At 30.3% G+C, this 27156-nt stretch overlaps 1 protein-coding gene across 4 annotated transcripts in view; it reads right to left on the minus strand.

The window, feature by feature from the left end:
• Nucleotides 1-26318, minus strand: part of Idua (alpha-L-iduronidase) — a 140960-nt gene extending 114642 nt beyond the window's left edge. Inside the window, exons 1-3 of one of the 4 annotated variants that reach the window (XM_085807905.1) lie at nt 26257-26314; nt 26076-26164; nt 20463-20602 (exon numbers count right to left, since the gene is read on the minus strand). In XM_085807905.1, the coding sequence (XP_085664031.1) occupies nt 20463-20602; nt 26076-26156 (221 nt within the window). In that variant the 5' untranslated portion in view covers nt 26157-26164; nt 26257-26314. Of the gene's footprint in view, nt 1-20462; nt 20603-24837; nt 25070-26075 lie in introns of all 4 variants that reach the window. The other 3 variants (XM_085807907.1, XM_085807906.1, XM_085807908.1) reach the window with 3 other exon arrangements.
• Between the last annotated feature and the right edge of the window lie 838 nt (nt 26319-27156).

The following is a 27156-nucleotide window of genomic DNA, read 5'->3' on the forward strand; positions in this document are numbered from 1 at the left end:
ATTAGTGCATTTTTGCATTATTTCACTTTATTACCTACTGTAGTTTTCCAAAAATTAGCTAACAGTTTATAGATAATATTTCTAATATATTTCAGGTATAAAACATTAATTGTGACCACACTGAGTAATTGACTTTGATCACACTTAAAATTTTTTCACTACATTTTCTCTTTAAAATTTCCAGTGAAAGCACATTTAAATAATAATTATAAATATCCTCATATACCATCTTATTAATTGGACTAGTATTTTCCCATGCTGAATTTTAATGTTCAATAAACATATATATATATATTAGAAAAATACATAGGTAAACATTTCCATAAATTTGAGTTTCCCTATTGACGTAAGTCAAAATACACAATATTGTAAACATTAGTAATATATTTAGTTTTTGAATATATACCAAATTACTTATTATTACTTGTAGATATTTCAGGTCAAATACAGAATGAGCAAAAGTGTTAACACAAGCTTTCAACACATACAATATTACTACCTTAAAAAAAAAAAAATTATGAATAAATTTCTTTTGAAATAAATTGTTAAAATAATTAATAACACATACAAAAAATAGCTACCAAGCAATATGCAAATTGTAACTACTGACTGCAACATCCAACCATGCTCTTGAAACTCCATGAGAATGTGGAACTTAAATAACAAAAATATTACTTATTATTCTAGTCTACATTTCCTTCCTTACTTTTAAGAGAAGTCTACCAGATGCCTGTAAATATATTTACTTTATGATCATGTATAATTAAAAGGAACTTGGATAAATCTGTACTTGCACAAACTTGTGAAACAGTTGCATTTGTGAAAATTTAAGTTAACTCCGGAGCAATTCAGGCTAAAATTAGTTGGGCACAAAAATGTACTGCAAAGTTCACGGAAATATAACTCTTTTGAACTAAGCAATTACTTTGAAGAGTGGGTGTTATGATTATGTATTAATTAATTTACTGCTTTTAAAACCTGATCACTGCAGATCAATTAATGAAGAAAGTCCACTTTGCAATACATGAAGATTTCATTGATGAGTGGGCTAAATTAAGCAAGCGATAAGATTTAGAGGAGAGGAACGGAATACAAAAATCAGGATAGAAAATATAAGAAATAGTAATCTCATAAAAATATTAAAAAATACATAAGGTGAATTTAAAATATAGCTAAAAAAATTAACTGTATAAAAAACACAAATTTTAAGGCATTCATTCCTACGGCACTGAGTGAGTAACTGAAGTCTAGGAATTCCAGGCAACAGTCTGTGAAAATACTCAGCGGAATAAAATCTCTAAAGTAACAATAAGGATTTAGTCTATTTAAAAATTAAATATGTTTCTAATGTTCAGAATATGGCCACCATCTTGCCATTAAACTGCCTTAAGCCAAAAGTCATTTCTACATGTAAAAAATGAAATCAATCAGGCAATATGCAAAAAACTGTCAAATGAAAAACATATCATAATAGTCTCACAATGAATCATAGCACACATTTTAACGTTTTAGCATATTTGAAGAGAGTGATAATTGACAACAGCAAGCCAAATGAACATTTACTAGATATAGGAAGTATAATTAGTCTCATAAACTCGTCAACAGCACCGAAATGCAGCTGCATGTACAGTCAGAAATAAATAAATAATTCTGAGTCTGAAACATTTGCCTTGCATCTCCCAAGACCTTGTAGAAAGTTAATTTTGAACAGTGAGTAGACTGTCATAATAACCGTGGATCTGTATACAGTAGATGATACCATGTAACTAAATGATATCATTATTGGACAAAGATATTTGAAATGATAAAATGCTGACTTGGGGAAAAATACGTAAGTGGTAGTTTTAATATTTGGTATCCTAATAATGCTCCATTTCTGCAACTGAAAAATGGAGTACAGATGCATTAAGTTATAAGCTGAGAATCCAACAGAAATAAAAGGCAATACCATAAACTTATGTGCACTGTCACATCCTATACAGGTATAACTAATAAATTGATTTTATTTCAGAATAGAAATGGAAATCCATATTCAGTTATGGAAGTTATGGAAGTTAGTACTAACAATAAAATTATAGTTCTATTTATGAACAAAAGAATTAACATCGTATTAGAGGAAAAATAATGTGTCAGCACAGTAATAGGTATAATAGATAAAAAATATACCTAATCTAAAAATGAAGAGCAAAACCATGTGTACACAGCTTCTAAAAATCTTTGGCAAATAATGATAGACTATATGAAATTTGATGAGGATTGGATTATTTATTATGGCAAAGCACACGTTGGCTATCTGCCTAAAGGGAGGGATGCCTTCATGGAGGATTTTCTAAGGTAATGCAAACACCCATGCAGCCAACCCTTTTGCACGATTCGAACCTTGGACAGAACTAACAGTGTTCAGCGTCTTTACTGCTCGACCGCTGGTGGGCTATAAAATTTGATGAGAGAACTACAGATAATGAATTGATATTTTAAAGTTATGATAAGTTAATTTAGGGATTTTTCTATCTTAAGTAAATAAGGTTTTATAGGCATGATAAAAATGCACATTATGGAAGTCAAGGGAAACGTCTGTATGTGTTCATTACCCTATAAAACAAATGCAGATGAATAGAATGTATTCAAAGAGAATTTTTTACTTATTCACTGCTAAGGAGGACTACTGGCTGGGAAAAAGGCCCTTGCAGTATGATGTCTCCCTTGCAGAAGCCATAACAGCATTTATTGAGTCTAAATTAAAAAAAAAAAAAAAAAGGAGTTACAGCATCACATCTAAATAAGGGATACAAAGGACTATCTTGGATACATATGACATTCTTGAATGCATAGATTAAAAAAAAAGTCTCTTAGAAGTACAGAGATGAATGGATACAAAACTGGTTTGAAACAAAAAAATAAATCACATATGTACACTGTGCAAAAAAAAAAAAAAAAAAAAAAAAAAAAAGGAGGAGGGGACAGTTCTATATCTTTTGTTCTACTGGGACGATTGACAAAATTCAAATCGCGTTTTTTATGTCTCAAAAGCGCAACTTAGGATATAGATTAGATAGGAAGTCAACTAATTTCTGATCAATGACAATGATTACATGCATTTAATTTAATTCTTGCCTTTAGTTTATTCCTTTTACAATTGAAATTTTGTTATTCATGATTTAACTCCAGTCCTCATTGAACATTTTTAACATTTTACTTTCAAGTTACTTCAAAACATCTTTCAAAATATAACTTACTAATATGGATTCACTCTTTTAAGATAATCCTACTATAATTAAACTTGGGAGATAATATAATCAATTAATCAATATTTTTAGTAAATAAATTATTGTTCTAACATAGGTATTTTGACACAAAATCGAACTTTTTCTGAAATAACATACAATTTTTCCATATTTTTATTCTACGACTCAAATTATGCCTAGATATTAAATTTTGTAAAATTTGGTGCAAAATTTACGGAGAAATTCACAAATTTATCTTGGCACAATTTTTTCAGTTTGCACCAAGAATAATTCACTGGGCGACCTTCTTAATATATGGCAACCAATTTTCCTTTCCCTTCCATTGTGCCAAAGTGGAAAAAAAGGCACCTCATTCATACCTTTTTTCCACTGTGCATGAGCGGAATAAAAGTCACATAATTTCTACTTCCAAATAATTTTAGCAAAGTGTCTAAACCACACTTGATGTTTTACTGCTTTCAACAAATATGCCAAATTTCAAAATGGGCCAATATATATATATTCACGTATATCTTCGGAAATTTTGAATAAAAAACTAATTTTTGCACATATGCTTAGAAATATGTTTACTTTAAGGTGATGGTAAAAATTTTAGAGATTATAATTCAAAAATTTTTTTGAAAAATTTATAAAAATTATTTAAAAATAAATGATACAAAATGGGTCAATTTTATTTGGAATGAACCTAAATTTTGAAATGTGAAAGGAAGAATCAAATAAGTTCAATAAAAAAGAGAGATTAATAAATATATACCAAACTCTATTAACATTGAGGAGCTAAAATTTTGAGAGCTAATTTTTTATAAACTATTTTTACAAAACTTGGCAGTTTGGCATAATTTGAGTTGTAGAATTGAAACATGGAAAAAAATTGACATGTCATTCCAGAAAAATGTCCGATTTTGTGTCAAAATACCTATATTAGAACAATGCTATCTAGTATAAATCTAATGCATACCCTAAATATTAAAAAGGCCTAAATATTATCAGTGCTGGCATTAATACATGCAGTTACTGTGAAAGCTTTCATTAGACCTTTTCATATTCCACTAGTCGAGCTCTTCAGATCTGGATATTATTTTCAGAGGTTTCAGAAAGATGCATGTCTTATGTTAGGTGTGCATTCACATGAGTAATGTCTCAAACTGCCTACTTTATCACAGCGGCACTAATTGGAGTACCTAAAGCTGAACCTATGTAGATAAGCCAGTGTAGGTAGTGTTCAATGCACAGCTGGGTCAGCATGAAAATTTTTGATTTTAGGGCTGATGAGATTAGTGGAAAATAGTCATGTGTGATACGCCTGTTTGTCTTTGTTTCATTGCGTTTGCCAGCTGTTCACTGTATTTATTTTGAGTTTTCATTTCAATGTTGACTTCTGGCTGGAATTGGGAATATGTACACTGTTGCTGCCTTTGAAAATATGTCCGCCCTTTTGTGCCCTATATGGCATTTGATCCACTCTAGTGTGACGAGACCATTGCCACTGATACGTTCCCTAATAACATATACCAGTTCACTTTTATAGGCGTCATTACTAATAGCTTCAAAACTAGACAAGTTATCTCTGCATATAACTGCTAGCTAAAATTTTGAGAGCTAATTTTTTAAAAACTACTTGTGCAATTTTCACAAAACTTGGCAGTTTGGCGTAATTTAACTTGCAGAACTGAAATATGGAAAAAAAAAATTGACATGTCATTCCAGAAAAATGTCCGATTTTGTGTCAAAATACCTATATTAGAACAATGCTATCTAGTATAAATCTAATGCATACCCTAAATATTAAAAAGGCCTAAATATTATCAGTGCTGGCATTAATACATGCAGTTACTGTGAAAGCTTTCATTAGACCTTTTCATATTCCACTAGTCGAGCTCTTCAGATCTGAATATTATTTTCAGAGGGTTCAGAAAGATGCATGTCTTATGTTAGGTGTGCATTCACATGAGCAATGTCTCAAACTGCCTACTTTATCACAGCGGCACTAATTGGAGTACCTAAAGCTGAACCTATGTAGATAAGCCAGTGTAGGTAGTGTTCAATGCACAGCTGGGTCAGCATGAAAATTTTTGATTTTAGGGCTGATGAGATTAGTGGAAAATAGTCATGTGTGATACGCCTGTTTGTCTTTGTTTCATTGCGTTTGCCAGCTGTTCACTGTATTTATTTTGAGTTTTCATTTCAATGTTGACTTCTGGCTGGAATTGGGAATATGTACACTGTTGCTGCCTTTGAAAATATGTCCGCCCTTTTGTGCCCTATATGGCATTTGATCCACTCTAGTGTGACGAGACCATTGCCACTGATACGTTCCCTAATAACATATACCAGTTCACTTTTATAGGCGTCATTACTAATAGCTTCAAAACTAGACAAGTTATCTCTGCATATAACTGCTAGCTAAAATTTTGAGAGCTAATTTTTTAAAAACTACTTGTGCAATTTTCACAAAACTTGGCAGTTTGGCGTAATTTAACTTGCAGAACTGAAATATGGAAAAAAAAAATTGACATGTCATTCCAGAAAAATGTCCGATTTTGTGTCAAAATACCTATATTAGAACAATGCTATCTAGTATAAATCTAATGCATACTCTAAATATTAAAAAGGCCTAAATATTATCAGTGCTGGCATTAATACATGCAGTTACTGTGAAAGCTTTCATTAGACCTTTTCATATTCCACTAGTCGAGCTCTTCAGATCTGAATATTATTTTCAGAGGGTTCAGAAAGATGCATGTCTTATGTTAGGTGTGCATTCACATGAGCAATGTCTCAAACTGCCTACTTTATCACAGCGGCACTAATTGGAGTACCTAAGGCTGAACCTATGTAGATAAGCCAGTGTAGTGTAACAGATTTAAATAATATTAAAATCTTGTAGTTTAAATAATTTAAATAGATGAACATTAAGGTATTTGTGAATGGCAATATTTGAAACCAGACTCGAGTGCCTCGTGCGACTCTCGCACGAAGAATGTAATTTACTTTTAAATGTTAGAATATGTTTTCTCTTCTTGTTTGTATGTCACCATTTTTGAGTGTTAAATAAAAGTTATTGCTGTGTTCCATCATTGGAGTTGCTTCATATCGCCAAAGAAGTATCACAGTCTTAATTATTTTGGAGGCACCGACCGAGATCGAATAATCGTGCGTATTTTTATTTCATTAGTTCATCACTGAACATAATATTAGTGATACCAGATTATTACTTCCTGTTGATATTGAATTGCCTTATTTTATTAGTTCATCACTGAACGTAATATTAGTGATACCAGATTATTACTTCATGTTGATATTAAATTGCCTTTAGTTCATCACTGAACGTAACTTCCTGTTGATATTGAATTGTCTTATTTTATTAGTTCATCACTGAACATAATATTAGTGATACCAGGTTATTACTTCCTGTTAATATTGAATTGCCTTATTTTATTAGTTCATCACTGAACGTAATATTAGTGATATCAGGTTATTACTTCCTGTTAACACTGAACTGCCTTATTTTATTAGTTTATCACTTGAACGTAAACTTAGTGATACCATTTTAATGCCGTTTCTACTAGAGCTCAAAGGAAAAGAAAAATAGCTGAAGAGCAGATCTTTGAACCGATGAAAGAAGAAAATAAAGCATCCAGAGATGTATTTGAAGAAGAAGTTAAATCACCAGAATTAAACGTGGAAGATGTTCACGAAAATTTGAAAAACGATAAAGAAATTAATATTGAGAATCATTTTGCAATGCGGCGTTATCATCATCTTTCGGCTTTTGATTTAATATCAAAGCCGCTACTAATAGACGAAGAAAACAATTGTCGAAAGCAAATGACAATTGAATATTATCCGAAAGGCACCGATGAACTGAGGAAAGGCTTTGCTGTGAATTATAGCCGAGGAACTGGTCCACTATGGAAGAGATCTAGGCGCCGTCAAGGAAAAAAGGAAGACTAATTTGATCATTTTGCATCTTTTTCTACTTAAATGTGGTATAAAAATATTTGTTTAAAATTTAAAATCTTTGGCCTGAAATTTGTAAATTTATAAGAGAAATTACCTTTACTCTTTAAGCAATTGAGCAAAGCGAGCTTATAAATTTTCGAAATTTACAGAACTTTTCCCTTCGGCAAAAGTCTCTCCGTTGGGGGAGAGGTTGTAACAGATTTAAATAATATTAAAATCTTGTAGTTTAAATAATTTAAATAGATGAACATTAAGGTATTTGTGAATGGCAATATTTGAAACCAGACTCGAGTGCCTCGTGTGACTCTCGCACGAAGAATGTAATTTATTTTTAAATGTTAGAATATGTTTTCTCTTCTTGTTTGTATGTCACCATTTTTGAGTGTTAAATAAAAGTTATTGCTGTGTTCCATCATTGGAGTTGTTTCATATCGCCAAAGAAGTATCACAGTAGGTAGTGTTCAATGCACAGCTGGGTCAGCATGAAAATTTTTGATTTTAGGGCTGATGAGATTAGTGGAAAATAGTCATGGGTGATACACCTGTTTGTCTTTGTTTCATTGCGTTTGCCAGCTGTTCACTGTATTTATTTTGAGTTTTCAATTCAATGTTGACTTCTGGCTGGAATTAGGAATATGTATACTGTTGTTGCCTTTGAAAATATGTCCGCCCTTTTGTGCCCTATATGGCATTTGATCCACTCTAGTGTGACGAGACCATTGCCACTGATACGTTCCCTAATAACATATACCAGTTCACTTTTACAGGCGTCATTACTAATAGCTTCAACACTAGACAAGTTATCTCTGCATATAACTGCTAGCTAAAATATTTAGAGCTAATTTTTTAAAAACTACTTGTGCAATTTTCACAAAACTTGGCAGTTTGGCGTAATTTGAGTTGCAGAATTGAAATATGGAAAAAAAAAATGGAATGTTATTTCAGAAAAAGTCCGATTTTGTGTCAAAATATCTATATTAGAACAATGCTATATATAAACCTAATACATATCCTAAGTCATGCTTTTGAGACATGAAAAACACAAGTTGAATTTCGCCAATCGGCTCATTAGAACGGGAGTTATAGAACTGTCCCAATTTTTTTTGTGTGCAGTAGACATACAAAATAAGTCATGTATTCAGATTTTAAAACCTTGTTGCCAATTGTCAATGTAGCAAGGACTAAATCATACATAAAAAGAGTGCACTATAAACATTTCATGCTGTTGAACTGCAAAACGCAGCTTGCAGTCTTTGGGAGATAAGGCAATGTAAGTTATAGGTAATGAGTGACACTGCTATGCTAAACTACGAACCATGATACTTGGACTAGCTAACACTTCAGCAGAATTTCAGAGACTACTGAATAAAGTTTTAGGTCCATTACTTTGAAGTGTCTGCCTGTAACACAATTTGGATAAAATTTTCTCCTAGCCAAATTCACAGTTCTGCACGTGACTTGTTGCCAGGCTTCATTAATGAGTGTGTGGGTGTGAGTGTGATTATGGCAAAGCCTTGAGGGCTATCTGCCTAAGAGGAAGGGTGCCATGAAGGACTTTCTAAGGGAAAGTAGCTTGTATACAAGTTACACATGAGGAAAAATCAACATTTTTCAGTTGTTTTAAAATTAAAGAACCTCAAGCAATTCTTGTAAAGTACCTTAAGATAAAAATATAATAAGCAGAAAAAACCTTAAGATAGAAATATAATAAACAGAACAGCCATGCCATTTTTTCCTTTTAAGCTAAACATATGCAGTATAATGTCTGAAATTAACAAAGGGAAACAAGTGTACTATAAATGAGTACTATGTTCTCCATTCCTATACTTTATAAGAGGATAGGATTTATTTCTTTTAATTATTTATTTACAATAATTTTTGGGGGCTGGTGTTCCGAATTTCTGACTGCACTCTATGTGTGCAGTATGTATTCTTTTTTGGGTATGCATATATATAATGGAAGAAAGGCAAACTAACTAAACTTAAAAGGACCTGTGAGGTCAAGAATTTTGCGCATTGAGCTGCAAAAGCTTTACTTTGTGTTTAAACTACTTTGCAAAGGAATCGCAGTATCACTTTAGCTCATAGGCAATAGCTTTAAGAATTTCCTTTTTAATATATATATATACAGTATAAAGTCAATAATCCGGACTCATTGGGACTTCAGCAATTCTGGATTAGGGTTTTCCGGATTATAGGTCATCAATCTGGTAAGATGGCATGCAGAAATTATACAATTAAAAATATGAAATCGTAATTTATGAAATAAAGAGAAATTATGATCTAAAGGGTATCAAAATTTACAAAAAAACAAACTTTATATTTATTTGTTTACTTTATTAAACATTTCTTTCAATGTAAGTTGTTTAAGATGCTTTGTTTTTCATGCTAAACGTGTATGTGTAAACATTAAATGCACATGTGTAACATTAAACGCACGTGCGTAAAGCATACCAAAAAAAAAAAGTTTGTGGCTTTGAGGTCCGGATTATAGTTCATTTCGGATAATGGACGTCCGGATTACGGACTTTGTACTGTATTTTGTACTTCTTTTTAAAAAATTTGTCTATGGTTTTGATGCTACAATTTTGAAATTTTTCATATGGCTTACTTCGGCCTGTAGGGTTTGGACTGATAAAGACACACATCACTTTTATTATTTTCCCAAGATTATTTTTTAAGTTTAATTTGTGTCTTTGCTGGTTCAGAAACAGGCTGTTTTATTCATTTACTTCTTTTGTTGTACCAATACCCTGATGACAATGCAGCAAAAGATGTAAATTTCATATTTCATTTTTTTTTTTTTTCCATATTTAGTTCCCTTCTTATTTCTTGCAGTTTTCAACTCTGCTTCCAGTTTTTTGGTTTTTGCACGTGATTTATTGCCAATTTTATATATGATGAATTTTAAGATTTAAGATTTCCTAAAATTTTATTTTGCATTATATATATATATATATATATCACATACACACACCAAAAAAAAAAAAAAAAAAAAAAAAAAAAACTACAGAAAGAAACTTTTTTTTCTCACCTAACAGCCAGATGACTGCTAATTAAGCATTAATTGGAAATTATAACCATATAATCACTAAGAACATTGCTCAGGGTGCAAAGTAGAGGATGATCCATTTTTTACACCAACAATAAAGTGGATGTTTTGATGAAGCACACCTTAGAAGATGGATTCAATGGTCTCCTACCAACCTCTGGAGAAAGATTTAGCTTAGTAACATTTTTAATGCCCATATTCGACAAAGACACTACGTACCTACAAACTTCCATGTCTTCTTCGGGATTCAAAGTCTAGCCCAAGACTATGGCAGGGTGGTTTACCTACCACCATCCCCAAAAGATTGGCTCACATAATATAATTACAGATAAAAAACTCACTTAATATAATTAATTCATTCATCAATTAATAATGTGGGTTAAATTAATACAGCAAAAAATAGGAATAATAATTCATTCAGATAGTATAGTATATACTGAAGGGGAAATGCATGCATATAAGCTACATTATAAGTTTACAAAAATCAACTGCTTAGTATTTATTTTATATCTAAATATTTGAAATATACTCTAATAAAAGAAAAAGTAAATATTTTGGATTCCTTTTACTTCTGTCATAAAATTTATGACTGCTTTATCAAGATTTTAGCTGGCTTTAAAATTTTGTTCCCCCGCATCAGGATCAGAATCATAGAAAATTTTTTTAGCTTGCTGTACTGTGAGTGAAAACTAGTTCAATTACAATTACTCTTTTGCAATTGCAATCTGAATCTCAAATCATGTTTCAGATTTTAAACAAGATCAAAAAAGCAGAATACTTTTTCTCCTGAAGAGAAGGAACTCTGGATTCCTTTATGCACTTACTTTTATTTAAATCACTGCTCTACTCAAAAAATCATTAATTTTAATTATTGTAACTTGGTATGAAGTTTAATAAATAATGCTAATAAAATTTATTAATCTCTGACACTAGATAATCATTAGAAATGAGCACTGCTTTACCATTTTACCCAAAAACATGATCATATATTCTGAATGCAGATGCCTACCTAGTGTTACTTCACTGCAATAGTAATTTTCTCAGTCTATTTTAACAATACTACCAGGTGCAAATAAGTATATCACTGCAGATCTGTCAAAAAATAATTTTAAATAACCATAAAAAAAGTCTCACTAGCTGATCAGTCACTTTCCTAAAAGTATGAAATGATATTTCATTCAACTGCAACAAATAATTTCACAGACTGAATCTGCATTAGGTGAGATTTCCGGAATATCTTCAATATGGGAAAGAGAAAACATTTTTACAAACTTAATTGATTAAAAAGCTCATAACAAGGTCTCATTTAAACAAGGTCTAAAGGAACTTTTGTCCAATGCCTTTATTTTCAGATGGACCTCGAAATTCCACTCATCTGATATGGTGATCTTATACATCACATTTCCACTCCTTAGGAAAGGATAAAATATATTAATCTCTGAAACAAGGAACACTGGTGTTGGTGTGTTCGTGGTGTATTTAATTATGGCAAAGCACACGAGGGCTATCTGCCTAAGGGGAGGGATGCCTTCGTAGAGGACTTTCTAAGGGAAACTGACTCATATACACATTACACATGGGGAAAACCATGAAAACGCCCATGCAGCCAACCCGTTCATGAGATTTGAACCTCGGACCGAACTACCAGTGTTCAGCGACTTTACCATTTGGCCGCTGGTGGGCTGAAAAGAAACACTGAAAAGTTAAAAGTTGAAAAGTACTTTAGGTTATAAACACTCAGCAGGTTTGTTATGTATATTTCTATAATTTGTCAAGCAAGGATAGTAAGTTTCTCTTCTGTGGTGGGAAAAACCTAAAAAATTATTTCTTAAAGAATGGAAAGAAACTGGATTTTTTTAGTTCTGCATTTCACTCCTGTCCATGATTATTAACATGATAAGCAATTTTAATTGTATTAGTTTCGTAATTTTACATTTCATTCATTCACGATTACTTGATAAATAATTTAATGGGCAAAAATATAAATAAGAATTCTTTAGGTTCTTTCTACAAATTTCTTCCCCACTGTCCCCCAAAAATGGCCTTATATTTTGCCTAACATAAGCTAAAAATCATGAAAACAAATGTACAAAACGTGAATTATGTTATTTTAATTTAAAGAATTTTAAATACAAAATTAGGTTATTTAAAGAAATGCATTGTGATTCACATCACTGAAAAAAATCTGAAGGGGCCTCTGCACAAGAAGTTTTGCTTTGAGTATCCAGGTTGGTAAATAAGACCATGCTCATAATGTTAATTATTAATGCTTCAACAAAAGTCTACAGTAAAGTTTAACCACTTGCCACTTTTGACCGTATACCATATGTTCACTTATTTCCAATTCGTGATTTGGCCGTACATCGTAAGTTCATATTTATTTCACAGATTCCTTTTCTGTTTCTGCTGTATTTTTTCTCTTTGAGTGTTTTTAGATTATAATTGAAGACTTGTTAATAGATGGCAACAGTTGTCCATTATATTGATTTGAAAAACCAGTTTAATCTGGTTAGTAAGTGGTTCTGTCATATTAGAAAGGCGGGTATATTCAGCGATATTATTAGTGAACACTTTTGTGTTTGTAGTATTGAAAGAATTTCGCATTGTATTACTTATATTGGAATTTATATCCTGCAATAATGGATGATTCAGAAAGAATGTCAATTAGTGATTTTGAACTGGAATCTGAAACAGAGTCTGAAATATCTATGAACGATTCAGGAAGTATTCACAGTTTCTCAGATGATTCTGATTTCGATTTTAGAGAAGACAAAAATGACGACCTTAGCCAAGCAAGAAACTTTTATGAAATTGATTGTAATAATCCTCCCGCTCTTCCTCTGAGATTTCCATTCACTAATACATCTGAAATTCATTTATATTTTGATGACAGTTCTGGTAAATTGCAATATTATGAAGCATACATAGATAATAACTTAATTGATTTGATTGTGTACAAAACAATGCTATGCTGAACAAATTACTGAAAGCAGCATTCCCCTCAAGCATTCCAGAAGTAAAACGTGGCAACCAACATCAAAAGAACAAATGCAAGTTTTTATTGCTTTGGTTATTCTTCAAGGGCAATAGTTGAACAAGATTTGAGCAAAAGACACTCCACATTTTTCCAAAGTTATGTCTTACTGACGTTTCAATCTAATTAACCATTTCTTGGATTTTTTTCCAATAATGAAACATTTGTTGCTGAGCCACACGAGTGCCCAAAATTATCAAAAATTTGGCCAATACTAAAATATCTAACCAGTCGTTTCAAGGAAGTAGTTATGCCTGACAGAGATGTTACTGTTGATAAGAGTCTGATGTTATTCAAAAGAAGGCTTGATTGGAAGCAATACATTCCTCTGAAACACTCACGATTTGATGAAAAGTACAAAGATATGTGTATGTCCTCACAAGTTGTGATGACTCTCATAGAACCACTTCTAAATAAAGAACATTGTCTCACTACAGATAAATTATATTCATCTACGGAACTAGCAGATATTCTCATTTACAATTTGACTGATGTGAACGGAGCACTAATATTTAGAAGAAAGAATATCCCTAAAGAACTTAAATCTAAAAAAATTGGCAAAGGTCAAATTCTTGCTTACCAGAGAGGTAAAGGTCTGTGTCATGAAATGGATGGACAAAAAGGCAGTGTCTCTTATCTCAACAATGCATAATTCTGAAATTGTTCAAGTACTGATGCACAAAAAAAGATAAGAAAAAAACCTAAAGTTGTTATGGAGTATAACAACACTATGGGTGACGTAGGGATAGATTAGACCATCATCTTATAAATTACCCCTTGATAAATAAAACAGGAAAAAATATTTTTTAAAAAATATTCTTTCATCTTTTAGACATTTGTTTATGGAATAGTTATGTATTGTATAAAAAAAATGGTGGAAAAGACTCACATTTGCAATTTAGTTTGTACATCCTTGACTGCCTGATAGAAAGATACGGAGCAGTATCTCAAAAAAAAAAAAAAAAAAAAAAAAAGGCCGTCCTGCACTTCAATTCGAGATTGACTGAAAGACACGTTTTTGAAATAATTTCACCAAGTGGAAAGAAGCTGAAATCCACAAGGAAGTGCTATGTTTGTTCGTTGAAGAAAAATGACAATGAAAAGAGAATTAGAGAAGAAACACTTGACTGTGATGTTGGACTGTACTTGACACCTTGTTTCAAACTCTATCATACCAAATCTGATTTGTAATAATAATTAATGAAACATTACAGTAAACGAAATATGCACTAGTAAGTTCGAAAATGTTTTTAATTATTTTCCATTTTCTACTTCTACCTGTAAAGTGCACTTTTTGCGCATCATTGGCGCTAGAAAAAAAGGGTACTCTTCTGTTTTGAGGGCCGTAAAAAAATTGCAGTGAAAATATATGCGCAAAAGCGCCAAATCTAGCAAACGTGCCCATTTAACAGTGCGCCAAATCTAGCATACGCGCTGGTTTCAGATTGCGTAAGTTTATATAGTTCTATATTTCTTAACACGCCATTGAAATACTAGTTTAATTTTTAAATCTTTTTTGATTTTAAATCATTTTTTGATATCCTATGTATTTAACAATTTGGGAATTGCTCATGATGAAAAGTCGGCAATAGAATTTTGGGTAAAGTGCAGAATCACTCACTGCTTAACGTGTTTTTAAGAATTGAACATACTCGGTATCCATGTGCACATCGACCTATTTTCACTTTAAAAAAATCCCAGAATTCCACAAAAATGGCATTGTGCAGCCCCTTGATTTTATCTATGTACACATCGACCTATTTTCATTTAAAAAGTAAAATAAAATTGACAAAAATCCAATTGTCTTTACCCTTGTAGAAAGCGGCAAACAAATAAGTGAGCAATTCTGCACTTCTTAATTCCGATTCTGAATATTTTCAAAGAAAAGGCATCATTCATTATAGAAAATTACGTTTGAACAACCAACGAGATGAAATTATGCTTTAGTGATAGGTCAGTAGCGAAATAGCGATTCAGGCATCCATTCAGTTAAGTTTAACAATTTTTATATAAATTATAATAATGATCTAAAATAGTTATTTACTCTTATGCTTCCATTCAGTCATGTTTAGCCTTTTTAATATAAATTATAATAATAAAAAAGTATTATATGAAATTAACCTTTCATCTAAATTAAAACATCAATCTTAAGATAGTTATTTACTATTATACTTCCTTTCTTGCCGCAATTATTAGGGTTGCCACAATTATTTTTGGGAGCACTGGCATCAACAATAGTTTCGCGATTTTTTATGGCCCTCGAAACCGAATAGTACCAAAAAAAGCAATAATTTGAGAAATACTAGTGAACATTTAAAATGTTCTAATTAATTATTTTTCATATTTACAACAGTTTTACCTGTTACAAATTTACTGCTTTAAAAATACAAAATACATAATTAGCCACAATAAAAAAATTGACCTTTTTTGAACGATTTTGGAAATTAAATGAAACTGTTAAGTGGTTAAAAATGTATAGTACTAGTTATTATCATATAGAAGTCAAGAAGCAAAATTCAAGCACAAAAAAAACCCCACTACATTGGGAAAAGTAAAGTAAATTGAAAATGCAGCTGTTTCTTTGAACTGGAAAATGGCTTGGTATGAAGTATGGGGAGGGGGGAAATGTTCTACTGTACTAAACCAATTATAGTTTATAGAATGAAGAATGGGGGGGGAATGTTCTACTGTACTAAACCAATTATAGTTTCAAGAAGTACATAAAAATATTGTAATAATTCAATAATTAAACATAAATTAGCAAGAAAATTTCTAGTTCACAAATATCTCTTTTGTTATGAAATCATAGTTAGATAAACTTTAATTCACAGACTCTAAATACATGCACTACAAGCTCTGAGACGTGCCAACAAAATTTCCATATTAAAGAATAACTACTCCAAATATACAGTTCAAGATTAAATCGCAGATGTCATGCTAAATGCCTATGTGTGACTATATGTGTCTATTTGATATACTATATTGTCTGATTATTTGTTAGAAATAAACCAAAAAAATTTTTTTTCCATCAAGTACATAATACAATTCAGTACTTTTTGATTATATATGCGAAAGGCGACAGCCGTTTTGAAAATGGCACACTAAGAATTCCATGAAAGAGCAATGAACAAATTTAAAAAGCAAAAAACATCCATAAAACATAGTTCTTCAATAAATCCTAACGTAACTTTTTGCACTCTTCTTTTTGTCCCGTGTAGACAGTAAACTATTTTCACTAAAAAAAAATCAAGAGAACTGCACAAATTCAGCATTGTGCACTTCTCCCCATGTACACAGCAATGCTTATAATTTTTACATAAAAGTTCATTACATAAGAAATACAATTTCATGGAATGAAAATTTTTGCATTGTCTTTTGTCAGTCAAAATGCCATATTTCTGAGGAAATGCAAGGATTTCTCATCAGGCAGCCAAACCTACAGTCCCATTATGATTCATTACAAGAAACAGAGTATTCACTAACCACAAAAATGACAACTGAATTTTGAAGGTGTAAATCTGTCTGTATTGAAATACATGTCTACTGTGCACATATCTTAATTGCCTAATAAATACATTTTGCCAACAAAATAGGTTGCCACATCACTATTCTGGTAAATGATAATGCTCATATAATGTGTCTCAGGAATACATTTTTTGAAAAAGTTTTAGATAATCAGAAAGAACTCATAATTTTAACCCAGCTTAACAGTCATATGCTAACTCAGGTTATCATCAACCACTGTAAGCTAGGAGTCATACATCAGTTTAGCATATAAAATGCTTCAAAAATAGTTTTTAAAAAAATTATTATTTCAGTTGCCTTCTCTTTAACTACATTAATAATTATTTCTACATAAAATTTGCAAAAACTAAACTAAAGTTTATTTAAAAAAAAAACTAAAATAAAAATAACAAATGTTTTAAACATTTGTTATAAATACTCTCAATTATTAAATAATAAAGAATCTCTATGTATGTATTTTCTTTACATTATGTAAAAACACCAGCACCTTGAGCCATCAAACTTTCAATGCATGTGATCCTCTACACAAGCATACGCATCTTGAAGCCTGAATTTTGAATTTCAAATTTGTTATTTATTTATTTCATATTTTATGTGATTTAATGAATTCTTCATTACCATTTTAAAAGCACTCAGCAAAGGTATCTATGTTTCCAATTTACAGAAAACTCAGCAATTTAAAAGAAATGTATTGCCACTAGGCAAAGCATGGTCTTTCAAATTTAATAAAGAAACTCAGTAACTTTAAAAAACATATATTTAATTTACCTTTTAAATTTAATATGTCTGTTACCGGTTAACAAACAAAGCAACTTCAAAAAAAAAAAAATAAATGCAGTTTTTTACCTCTATTATTATTACTACATTCATTCATGAAATTAACAGTAGCTGTAGTTGTCAAAAATAATTACATATTGTTCTTTTTTGTAACTATTTTAGCCCGCTGGCAGTTCAAGATGCTAGTACTCATAAATAAGAAGGGTTATCATTTAGAGTTCATAACAGAAAACGAAATAATAAAATGAAATTTACATTTTATTAAGATAAGCACGGGTGTCATCTTAACAGCAAATGATGTATGCCTATAAATTTAAAAATTTGAATAAAAAATTATTTCTTTTTAACTAAATGGCGCAGAAATTATGAATTACTTTAAATATACAGCTCTGCAATAAATCGGCTTTTTAATTAGAAATTTAAACAAACTGAGTTGTGCATTGCAATATCTTCTTTAGTTTACACTTCATAAGAGACTGAATGCTGTCAAGCCTATGACTCTGGCTGATGAATATTTTACTCTTGCAAAAGGAGCTCCTTCCTTTCCATCTATTTTCCTCCTAAAGCTTTCCACAGTATGCAAATTTACCACAGATGTCTACAGTTGCCTTATTGCATGCAAACAGAATACAGTGTTTGTTGTTATTGTTTACCATTAAATTCAACACTATTATTACTTTTCAGTTCAGATAAAGGTGCTTCCTGCTGTGAGGTTTATACTGTATTCTGCATTTAACTAACATAAGCTTATTCTCCCTTTTTGACTTCTTTTTTTTTTTTTCTTTAGTGTGTTTAATTTTAAAATTTAATGAAGCATATTTTCTAGAAATCTGAAGCATGACTAAACATGAGACAGTACTTTTAAAGGACTCATTATACAAATGCTTAGTTTGCCTGTCTCTAAAAAAAGAATTTTACTTAAAAATTTATATATTTTAGCAGCCATACGCAGTAAATATAAATATAAAAACATAAGATATTTTCAAGCTACATAATGCAAAAAAATTAACAAGTTTATGATGATGAAACTTTTTTTGGCTTGATCAGCTGCTTGATAATGCAAAAATAAATATGTCAAATAAAGGGATGGATTCAGTAATTTCAATATATTATTAGTACCTATTTTAAGATATAAAAATTCTCTCTACAGTCACAGCTTAAATTCAGCTGGAGCCACTTTTCTAACTTTCAGTGAAATCTTATTTCCAAACATAGCACAAAAGACCTCCAGTAGTTTGTAGTAGAACTGAATAGCAATATTTAAAGAAAATTCTGTAATTAATTCAACATCTTTTTCAACAGTTCATAAAATTGATATTGGTTCTAGATACTATTCGATTGCTACAATTTCCCTGGTAAGCACAAAATGGGAAGGCGAGCATCTACGGAAAAAATCTTTTATGTCAAAATTCAATACCACCAGGAAAAGGATTTTTATGGACTGAAATCATATGGTCAGAATGATTTCGAATGAATTAAAAGCAATAATGATGCAATTTTATCTGAATGCCTATATTACTTATAAAAATACTTACCTTTCTTACATTCTCTCCAGCAAGTCTCATTTCGATTAATTTACTTTTGTTTGTTTTATAATTTCACTTAATTTTTATGCTCTTTTTAAATTTATTACTCATCATTAATACTTTTATATCCCTTTAATTTTAATTATTACTTATTGCTTTATCTATTATTTTTTCACATTTTTGATGGCCTTCCATAAAGCACTAACATTTCTAATTTTAGAAATTAAACTGCAGCTGTAATATTAGAACAAGCGGAGACTGTTCCACATACAGACACTCAAAAGAAGAGCTCTTACTTATATAAGCATATAAAAACATCAATACAAATTTATAGAAAAAATTTTAAAACATCAGACAAATTACATACATTTCTTTACAAAACAACATCAGCCGTTTAGATTGCTTTGATCAATCTGATGGTTCCACAAATGAACAGATGCATAATATTAATAAATTTAAATGAGAGAAGAAAGGGTAAGCTCAGTTTTATATTGTTTTTTATTGTATTTTATTGTTTTTATTGTATTTTTTTTTTATTATTTTCATGTTTTTTATTATTTAGAAAAATCTTACAAACTGCAATTCAAAAGTTCGTATGAATGGAAAAAAACAAGGAAATAAAAATTTCCTATTTTGTTTCAATCAAAAATCATAATCAACCAATGCATAGCATAAATGGAGTTTTCCAACACAGAATATATACTGAAAAATATTAAATGGATAACTATATTGTAATAATGAAGTAAATATGGGAAAAGTTTAGTTTTTAAAATAAGTTCAAACTTACGAGGTTTCTGAATGCAGGAAGATTTCCGAAGTCCAATTTTCTGAATACTTTGTTTAAAAGTAAGTAATAATTCAAAGTGTAATTTCCTTTTTGTCACACTAGAAAGGATACTAAAATACATGTGCATCAACTCAACAACTAGCAATTTATCATACTGAAACTGTAATAGAAAGTTTACCACCTATATTTATTAACAGTGGGTAATGAACTATTTTGACTCTTTTAGCTCTGCCTCTGGCTTTTGCAGCCTTCATATGTAGAGGTCTATTTTATTGATAGTAGAGATTGTTTTACTATTCACCACTAGATGTTTCATCTGACGGCTTGGTTGAATGTTCCCCCCTCATCTCGTGGATATCTGCTTTTCAATGCTATAAGTGGAATAATTTACTAATAGGAACCAAATAGGAACTTGTTAATATGTTACAAAGCAGTTCTTAACACCTATAAACAGCATTTTGAAGACTCTTCTTTTTTTTTCATGGGGGAGGGGGAAATCAAATAAAAAAATCTAGGGCTGAATGAGTTAAAGAATACAAGAAATGAAACTTACCACAATCCACTGCTTTTCCAAAACTGCTCAAGAATTCCAGATGGAATGCCACCATTTACAATAACTTGATAGTGGCAAATGCCTTGAGACCTGTCATATGTTAAATGATTTTTGCAAACATTTGCTGTTGTTATTGTATTCTACAAAAATAATGAAAGGATTCAATCTCTAGTAAATTACATAAAATGTTGCTACAAAAATTCATTCAATGACAAAAAATTGAAAAAAAATTCTTATTTGCTGCTACTGTATTCTACAAAAATAATGAAAAGATTCAATATCTTTAATGAAAAAAGGTACTCTTCTGTTATGAGGACCAGATTCAGAAATGTATGTATATGTGCATGTATTGATAAATTTCCTCATGTATGCATGTGTATATTCTATATGTATATATACACACACATAAAGGCACATACATACATTTCTGAATCTGGTCCCAATAACAGAAGAGTACCAAAAAAAAAAATCATCAAATCTTATAAAAATGTTGTTATAGTTTTAAAAAAAAATCATCCAATGCCAAAAAATTGAAATTTAATGTAAATAAAACTTTCATTCTAAGACAGAACACATACATCAACCTAAGGCATCTGAAGTGCTGAATCTTATTTTTTATTTAAATACATATATAGATATCATATATAAAAATATAACAGCTTTGGCAAAATGTTAGTTAATATAAAGACTTAAATTTGGAAAATAAAATGTATACATAGAAGAACAAAAATCCACAGAACATGAGACGTGAAGTTGTGCTGATTTAAGGATTTTATAGTTTTTAGGTCATAAATGAAAAATCATTAGACTAAAATAAATAAATAAATTCAAAAAAGCATTTTATGACTTTTTAGAAATATACATTAAATACATTACGATTACACATAAAAAGAAAATATGGATAAAAATATGCATTAATTATTTTTAACATCTTTCAAAAATCTTTTTAACAATAGTTTAAGACTTCAGGTTGCACTAGTTTGAGTCCCCTTGCTCCCATATTATATACATTCATTAATTCCTGATCAGCTAGACAATCTTGCTGTTCTAAATTTGTGTTTTCACCCTTACAAACAACAAAATGGTGATATTTTAGAACTATCATTCTGAAAAAGCAGAAGAGTATTGTTTTTAGTTCAAGCAATAGTAAAAGTAAAAAAAAAAATCCAGTATGTTTCCTTTAAATAGACAACAATCAAGAACAAGAGCCATATTAGAGTGAAATTTAATCTGAAACAGTAATGGTAACCACAACTAAACATTCAACATGCATCACTACTCAAAAGCATGACGAAATGAGAAAAATATTAGTGTTCATGAAGTGAATAATCCCATCAAAACCAAGGAAGGGTTCACTGTTTTTTTCTTTTCTTGGTATTGTTGCCTGATGTATAATTTCAGAGTTATTTTTAAAACATAATTTCACCTTATGGTTATTTGAACCAAGTCTCACTCTGGGCAACTGCTTTTCCCTGAAATTTAATGACAGACCTCAGCATTTAGCAACTATCAAATCATAAAATCCATTCAAAATCTCGCATGAAAAAGATGTCTGGACCAAAATAGAGTAAAAGTATCGTCTACATAGCGGAACTATGCGGGGAAGTTTAAAGTTTCAAACAATTTTGATTCATAATAATGCATTTAGATATCAGCCAGGATGGGACTGAGGGGGCTTCCCATGGCTAATCCCTCAGTTTGCTTGTAATATTTATTTTGGAAAACAAAATGTGTTTGTTTCAAACAGAGTGAAAGAAATTAGCTTATCAATTTCCATGCAAGAAGGCATGCTGCACACATTTTGAATTCAGTGCCATTAACAAAAGAAAACCAAAATTCGAACTATTATAATCTTGTTGAAATAAAACAGTACAGTTTCTCCTCAGTAAGTTCTCCACCAAAACACCTCCTCTTAAGCAGATAGCACTAGTGTGCTTTGCCTCATTCAGTCTACATATATGAAGCTTTTGACACTTTTACTTTTGATACTTTGGACTAAATAGCGCTGCTTTGCAACAGTTACACGGTCGATGGGATAATAAATAAGTACCAATAATATTAACAAAAGAATTTCAAATAAAGTAATAGATAATGATAAATGGAAAAAAAATTAAATATTTTTGTGTGCACTTATTTTTCTTATCTCACATTCTACTTCTTCAGTTCATCCTTATCTTTTACCCATTTTAAAGAATCAGTCCAATCAACATGAAAAATTTGAACTAAACTTCTGTACACAAATACAATAAAAACGGATTAAATGAATAATGAGTACTGCATTCTAATTTGCATTTATAGTTACATTAATATATAACAAAAATGCCCTATCAATAACAAAAAACAATAAAAAAATTTTAATATTTATTTTGTAATCAATTGGAAGAGTTTTACAACTTACTTTTCAAAATACTATACTATTACCAACAGAATATTCATCTAAAAATTAGTCAATTAAATATATTTTCAGTACATTACATTCATTCTACTGCAGTGTGGATGACACATTATATCAGAAAAACTGTACATGCTCTCATGCTCTTGCCTGCTATCAAAGAACTATGTAACTAACATATTCTTTTAAAACTACAATTCACATCTGACATGTTAAATAAAGCAAACTGCAAGCAATATTCATAACACTAAATAATTAAATGCATGGAATTGGAAGGAGGAAAACAGGAATAGTTCTCAGAGTCTGCTTTGTTAAATGAAGATGAGAAAACTTCTTTTTTCAATTCTCAAATACCCTTCTTTGAGGATATGCTTCTTCAAGAGTTTCATTTTTTTCCCCACCTTTAATTACATCTAAAGACTAAAAAATTTATGCCATAAAACTACTAAATATACATTTTACTGCTATTAATTAGAATTTAATAGCTTTAAAATAAAATTCTGGGCTCTAGTGTAGAATTGGGTGCCCCTTCGATTAGCTACAATTTTTTAAAAATTTTGGCGATGAAACCTCACTTCTGGTTACCATGATAGTTTTAACTTTGTTTTAGCTTCCTGATTTTATTTAAATGACAATAGATTGATGTGTACATGGACAAATTTAAGGCAGTGTGCAATGCCTAGTTTGTGCAATTCTAGGATTTTTTTTTTTTAAGTGAAAACAGATCGATGTGTACATGGACACAGGGTTTGTGCAATTCTTTGACTTCTTATTTTAGTTTTGTGTAGCGGCCATCTTGAAATTGTGCCTTCCTGGCACCGATCTTGGCTTCAAAAAAGAATCGCCAAAAAAACAAGGGGCACACAACTGTAAACTTTTACTAAATTTGCTTTAAAATAATATAAAACTGCATAAAACCAATATACTTTAAATTTATAGAAAATCAAGTAACTTAGGAAGAAAATACTTTCTTTTACAGGGGAAAAAAAAAAAAAAACTAAAAAATGAGATTAACACTCTGATGAAATTAATATCCACTTTGGAAATGGGTGTGATATTTACGAGAGATCAAATTTTAATATTATAATATGCATCATAAACTTGAACATAATGCAAAATTTTATATTTTTAGACTTGAAAATATTCCAATGCTACAGCACGTACAACATATCTATAGTATCTACCCATCTACTACCCAAAGTATGTGATTCCTTCCTAATAATAGAAGATCGAACTTAAGGTTTTTCAAAAAAAAAATTTAATCTGTCAAAAAGTGATATAACATTCTTTCATTATGGGAGATCATTTTGTCACCCACTGTTCAGCACAAATTTTACCAAAGGAGCTTTGCTGTGTGTCCACAGAGTGGTCTCACTTTTTCATGCATCAGATTATTTTGTATCCATATTTTTCAGCCAGACTGTTATTCATTTCATTCTACACAACATGCACCCTCAAATATTTACAGTAAAATATGCAGAAATTTCTCAAAATTCTGGATTGTTATGGAATTTTTTCCAAAATTTCTGATGAATAGCCTGATATACAACTAATCAATTTATCTATACCTATCCCATTCTCATTAATCCAATCACTAATTCACATACTTACACAAATGAGACTAATACAACAGAAAATCTAAATTTTGAAGACAACAAATCGTAATTTGCAGCCAAACTCTACATAATCTGATAATACAGATTAAAGTAACTTTGATTATTCTCTTCCAAAATTCATAAAACTCACTAGTAAGATCTTTGAAACATACTTAGAAAATTCCTGCATAACAGAACTTCTTCAGTTTTTTAATGTATGAAACTGGAACCAGAACATGCTAACTAAAAGTAAAAATAACTTCTAATATTAAACAACATTTTATAATTAATAAGTCAAAGAAGTTCCAAGATTAGAAGCTTCTTTATAAATGTATTAAGAATTCCTTATGCTCGAATAAATAAATATATCCAAAATTTTATGACTCACCCAAGTAGTCTCTTAGCTCATAAATACCGGCACTTATTTACAAGCAAACATATACACTTAAAACAGGACTATGAAGATAATACTTCTACATTTATCACTCCCAACATTTTCTCTTCAACTCTTTACTAGCTCTCGGCTAATCCAACAGTTTTCATACAGTTCCAAATCATATCTTGATATTTTTGTTGTTCAATAAACAAACCCACATCAAATTCATTTGCTTGGGTAGAACCTGAAGATCCAAAACAAATCTTAAAAAACAAATAAAAAGAACACACAGACTGTTCAAGATAGTAAAAGCTTTTCAAAGTTTAAACAATCTACTGTGGAAAGCATTCAGATATATATTTAAAAACATTTATCAACATAAATTATGGTAATAAATTCAATGTAAATAAAAGGCACAGCAATCTACAGATATGAAAAAAAAAATCAGTCAAAGCATAAGATTATTCATCATTATACTGCAAAAATATAAAACTGGAATGAAAGAAAATGCAAGAGGAAGAGCTACAGTATACAAAAAGAACACTTTCCCCCGGAGATATTAAAGGCTGATAAGTCAGAATTAAAGAAAAACCGTTCATGTAACAAAAGCTGACGGAATAATTCAAGACAAGAGTTTGGGAAAATGAAAAGGTAATTATTTGATATAACGTATTCTAAAAAATATATTTCATCAGAATGAAAAACATTTTATCAAGTACATTTCATCAAACTGAAAATAAATCTAGAATGAAACAAATCAATATTTTATTTTTCATTCAGATGAAACAAAAGTTTTAAAATTTGTTAGCTCATAATATTAAACTTAAATCAACTTGCCATGTATACGGAAAATTCTACCCAAGTTTTTATGGCATTTAGCAATTTTCATTTTCCATTTGTTACATATGCATTTTTTTTCATTATAATTAACAATTTTGCTTTAAAAAAAAAAGTCATCAACAGCCTTAATTATTAGCTCAAACTAAGTAATCAGAAGGATGATTTCATTCTTTGATGAAGGAAATTATAACAAAAGCTTTCTGTAAAACCAAAAACTAATCGATAAACAAAGTATCACAAATCACAATACATGTATATAAAGTTCCATACAACAGCTGAACACAATCTAAAAGTGAAATCAAACAGAAAATAAGTGCAGTCAATTTATAGCAACTGTCAATATAAACTAGCAAAAAAATGATACGCTTAATTAAAGTTTGAATTTTTTTCGCAAATTCAGATTTTCTTACTTTTTCCCATAACTTCCTCCTTCTTCCGCTAACAACTGTACTACTCACTAATAACGCAAACAGGAAATTCGAAATTAACATAATATCAGCTGAAAAATCAAAAAACGATTATCACCAATACAAACACGAAAAAGATACAACTAATCACAACATTATAACACTGTAACAAACTAAAAGTTACAATTGAATTGCCATTACTAGCTCAATTTTCATTCAGAAATATTTAAGCTTATTTGTAGTTTGTGTTAAAAGTAGGTGGCGCTATTTGTTTCCTCCTTATTTCAAAACGAAACAAAAACCTTATTCAGAAGTGAAAAGAATTAATTAGATGGAATTTCCGTTACGTATTGAAAATAAAAACTTGCTTTGCAAATAAAGCTATCACGATACTGCTATGGATCGAAATCTGAATCTCATATTTGGCAAACAGAAAAAAGTTAAAAAATAAGATACTTGCACTAAATTAAGCGTTTTTACATTTTTCATAAATAATTAATTTTAATTATTGAATTACGGAAGCTGTACTTAAAAAATTTTGATTTTTCCAACTCGTACATTAAAAAACCTATATTATCTGTTTTATACCCTTTGACTACCGGTATTCAAACTAACTCAGAATTTAGAAACAGCAAGAATAACTACCGAATAACTAAGTTTACTTTTTTTTTTTTTTTTTTTTTTTTTCTGTTGTTTTTTAACTATAAAATGAGCTGCTATTTTGAATGACATAAACAATAATAAAATTCAAATTCAAATTCAAAAACAAAATCATCACGAACAACTGCTTTTTGCCTTTCAACATAAAAGAAACATGAATATCAATATCAACAAAACGAAGTTAATTTTACAAAATAATTTAACACAAGTAAAAAATATAAAATATTTGAAATTAAAAATAACTATTACTTGTGCAATAACTAAGTGATTCCCTTAGTCCTGCACCCATAACTAAGTTACTTTACGAAGGCTGAGAAAGTTAGCATGGTTGACTATTTTCAGAGAATTATGCGATTGTCAGAAGAATTTAAGTGCAATTTTTGAATCCGACAGGTAAACCTATACTTCTACCCCTGCGAGAATA

This window comes from Stegodyphus dumicola, chromosome X1, assembly GCF_044657685.1.
Source record: "Stegodyphus dumicola isolate Sdum_Otavi_A_Nest chromosome X1, ASM4465768v1".
NCBI lineage: Eukaryota > Metazoa > Arthropoda > Arachnida > Araneae > Eresidae > Stegodyphus > Stegodyphus dumicola.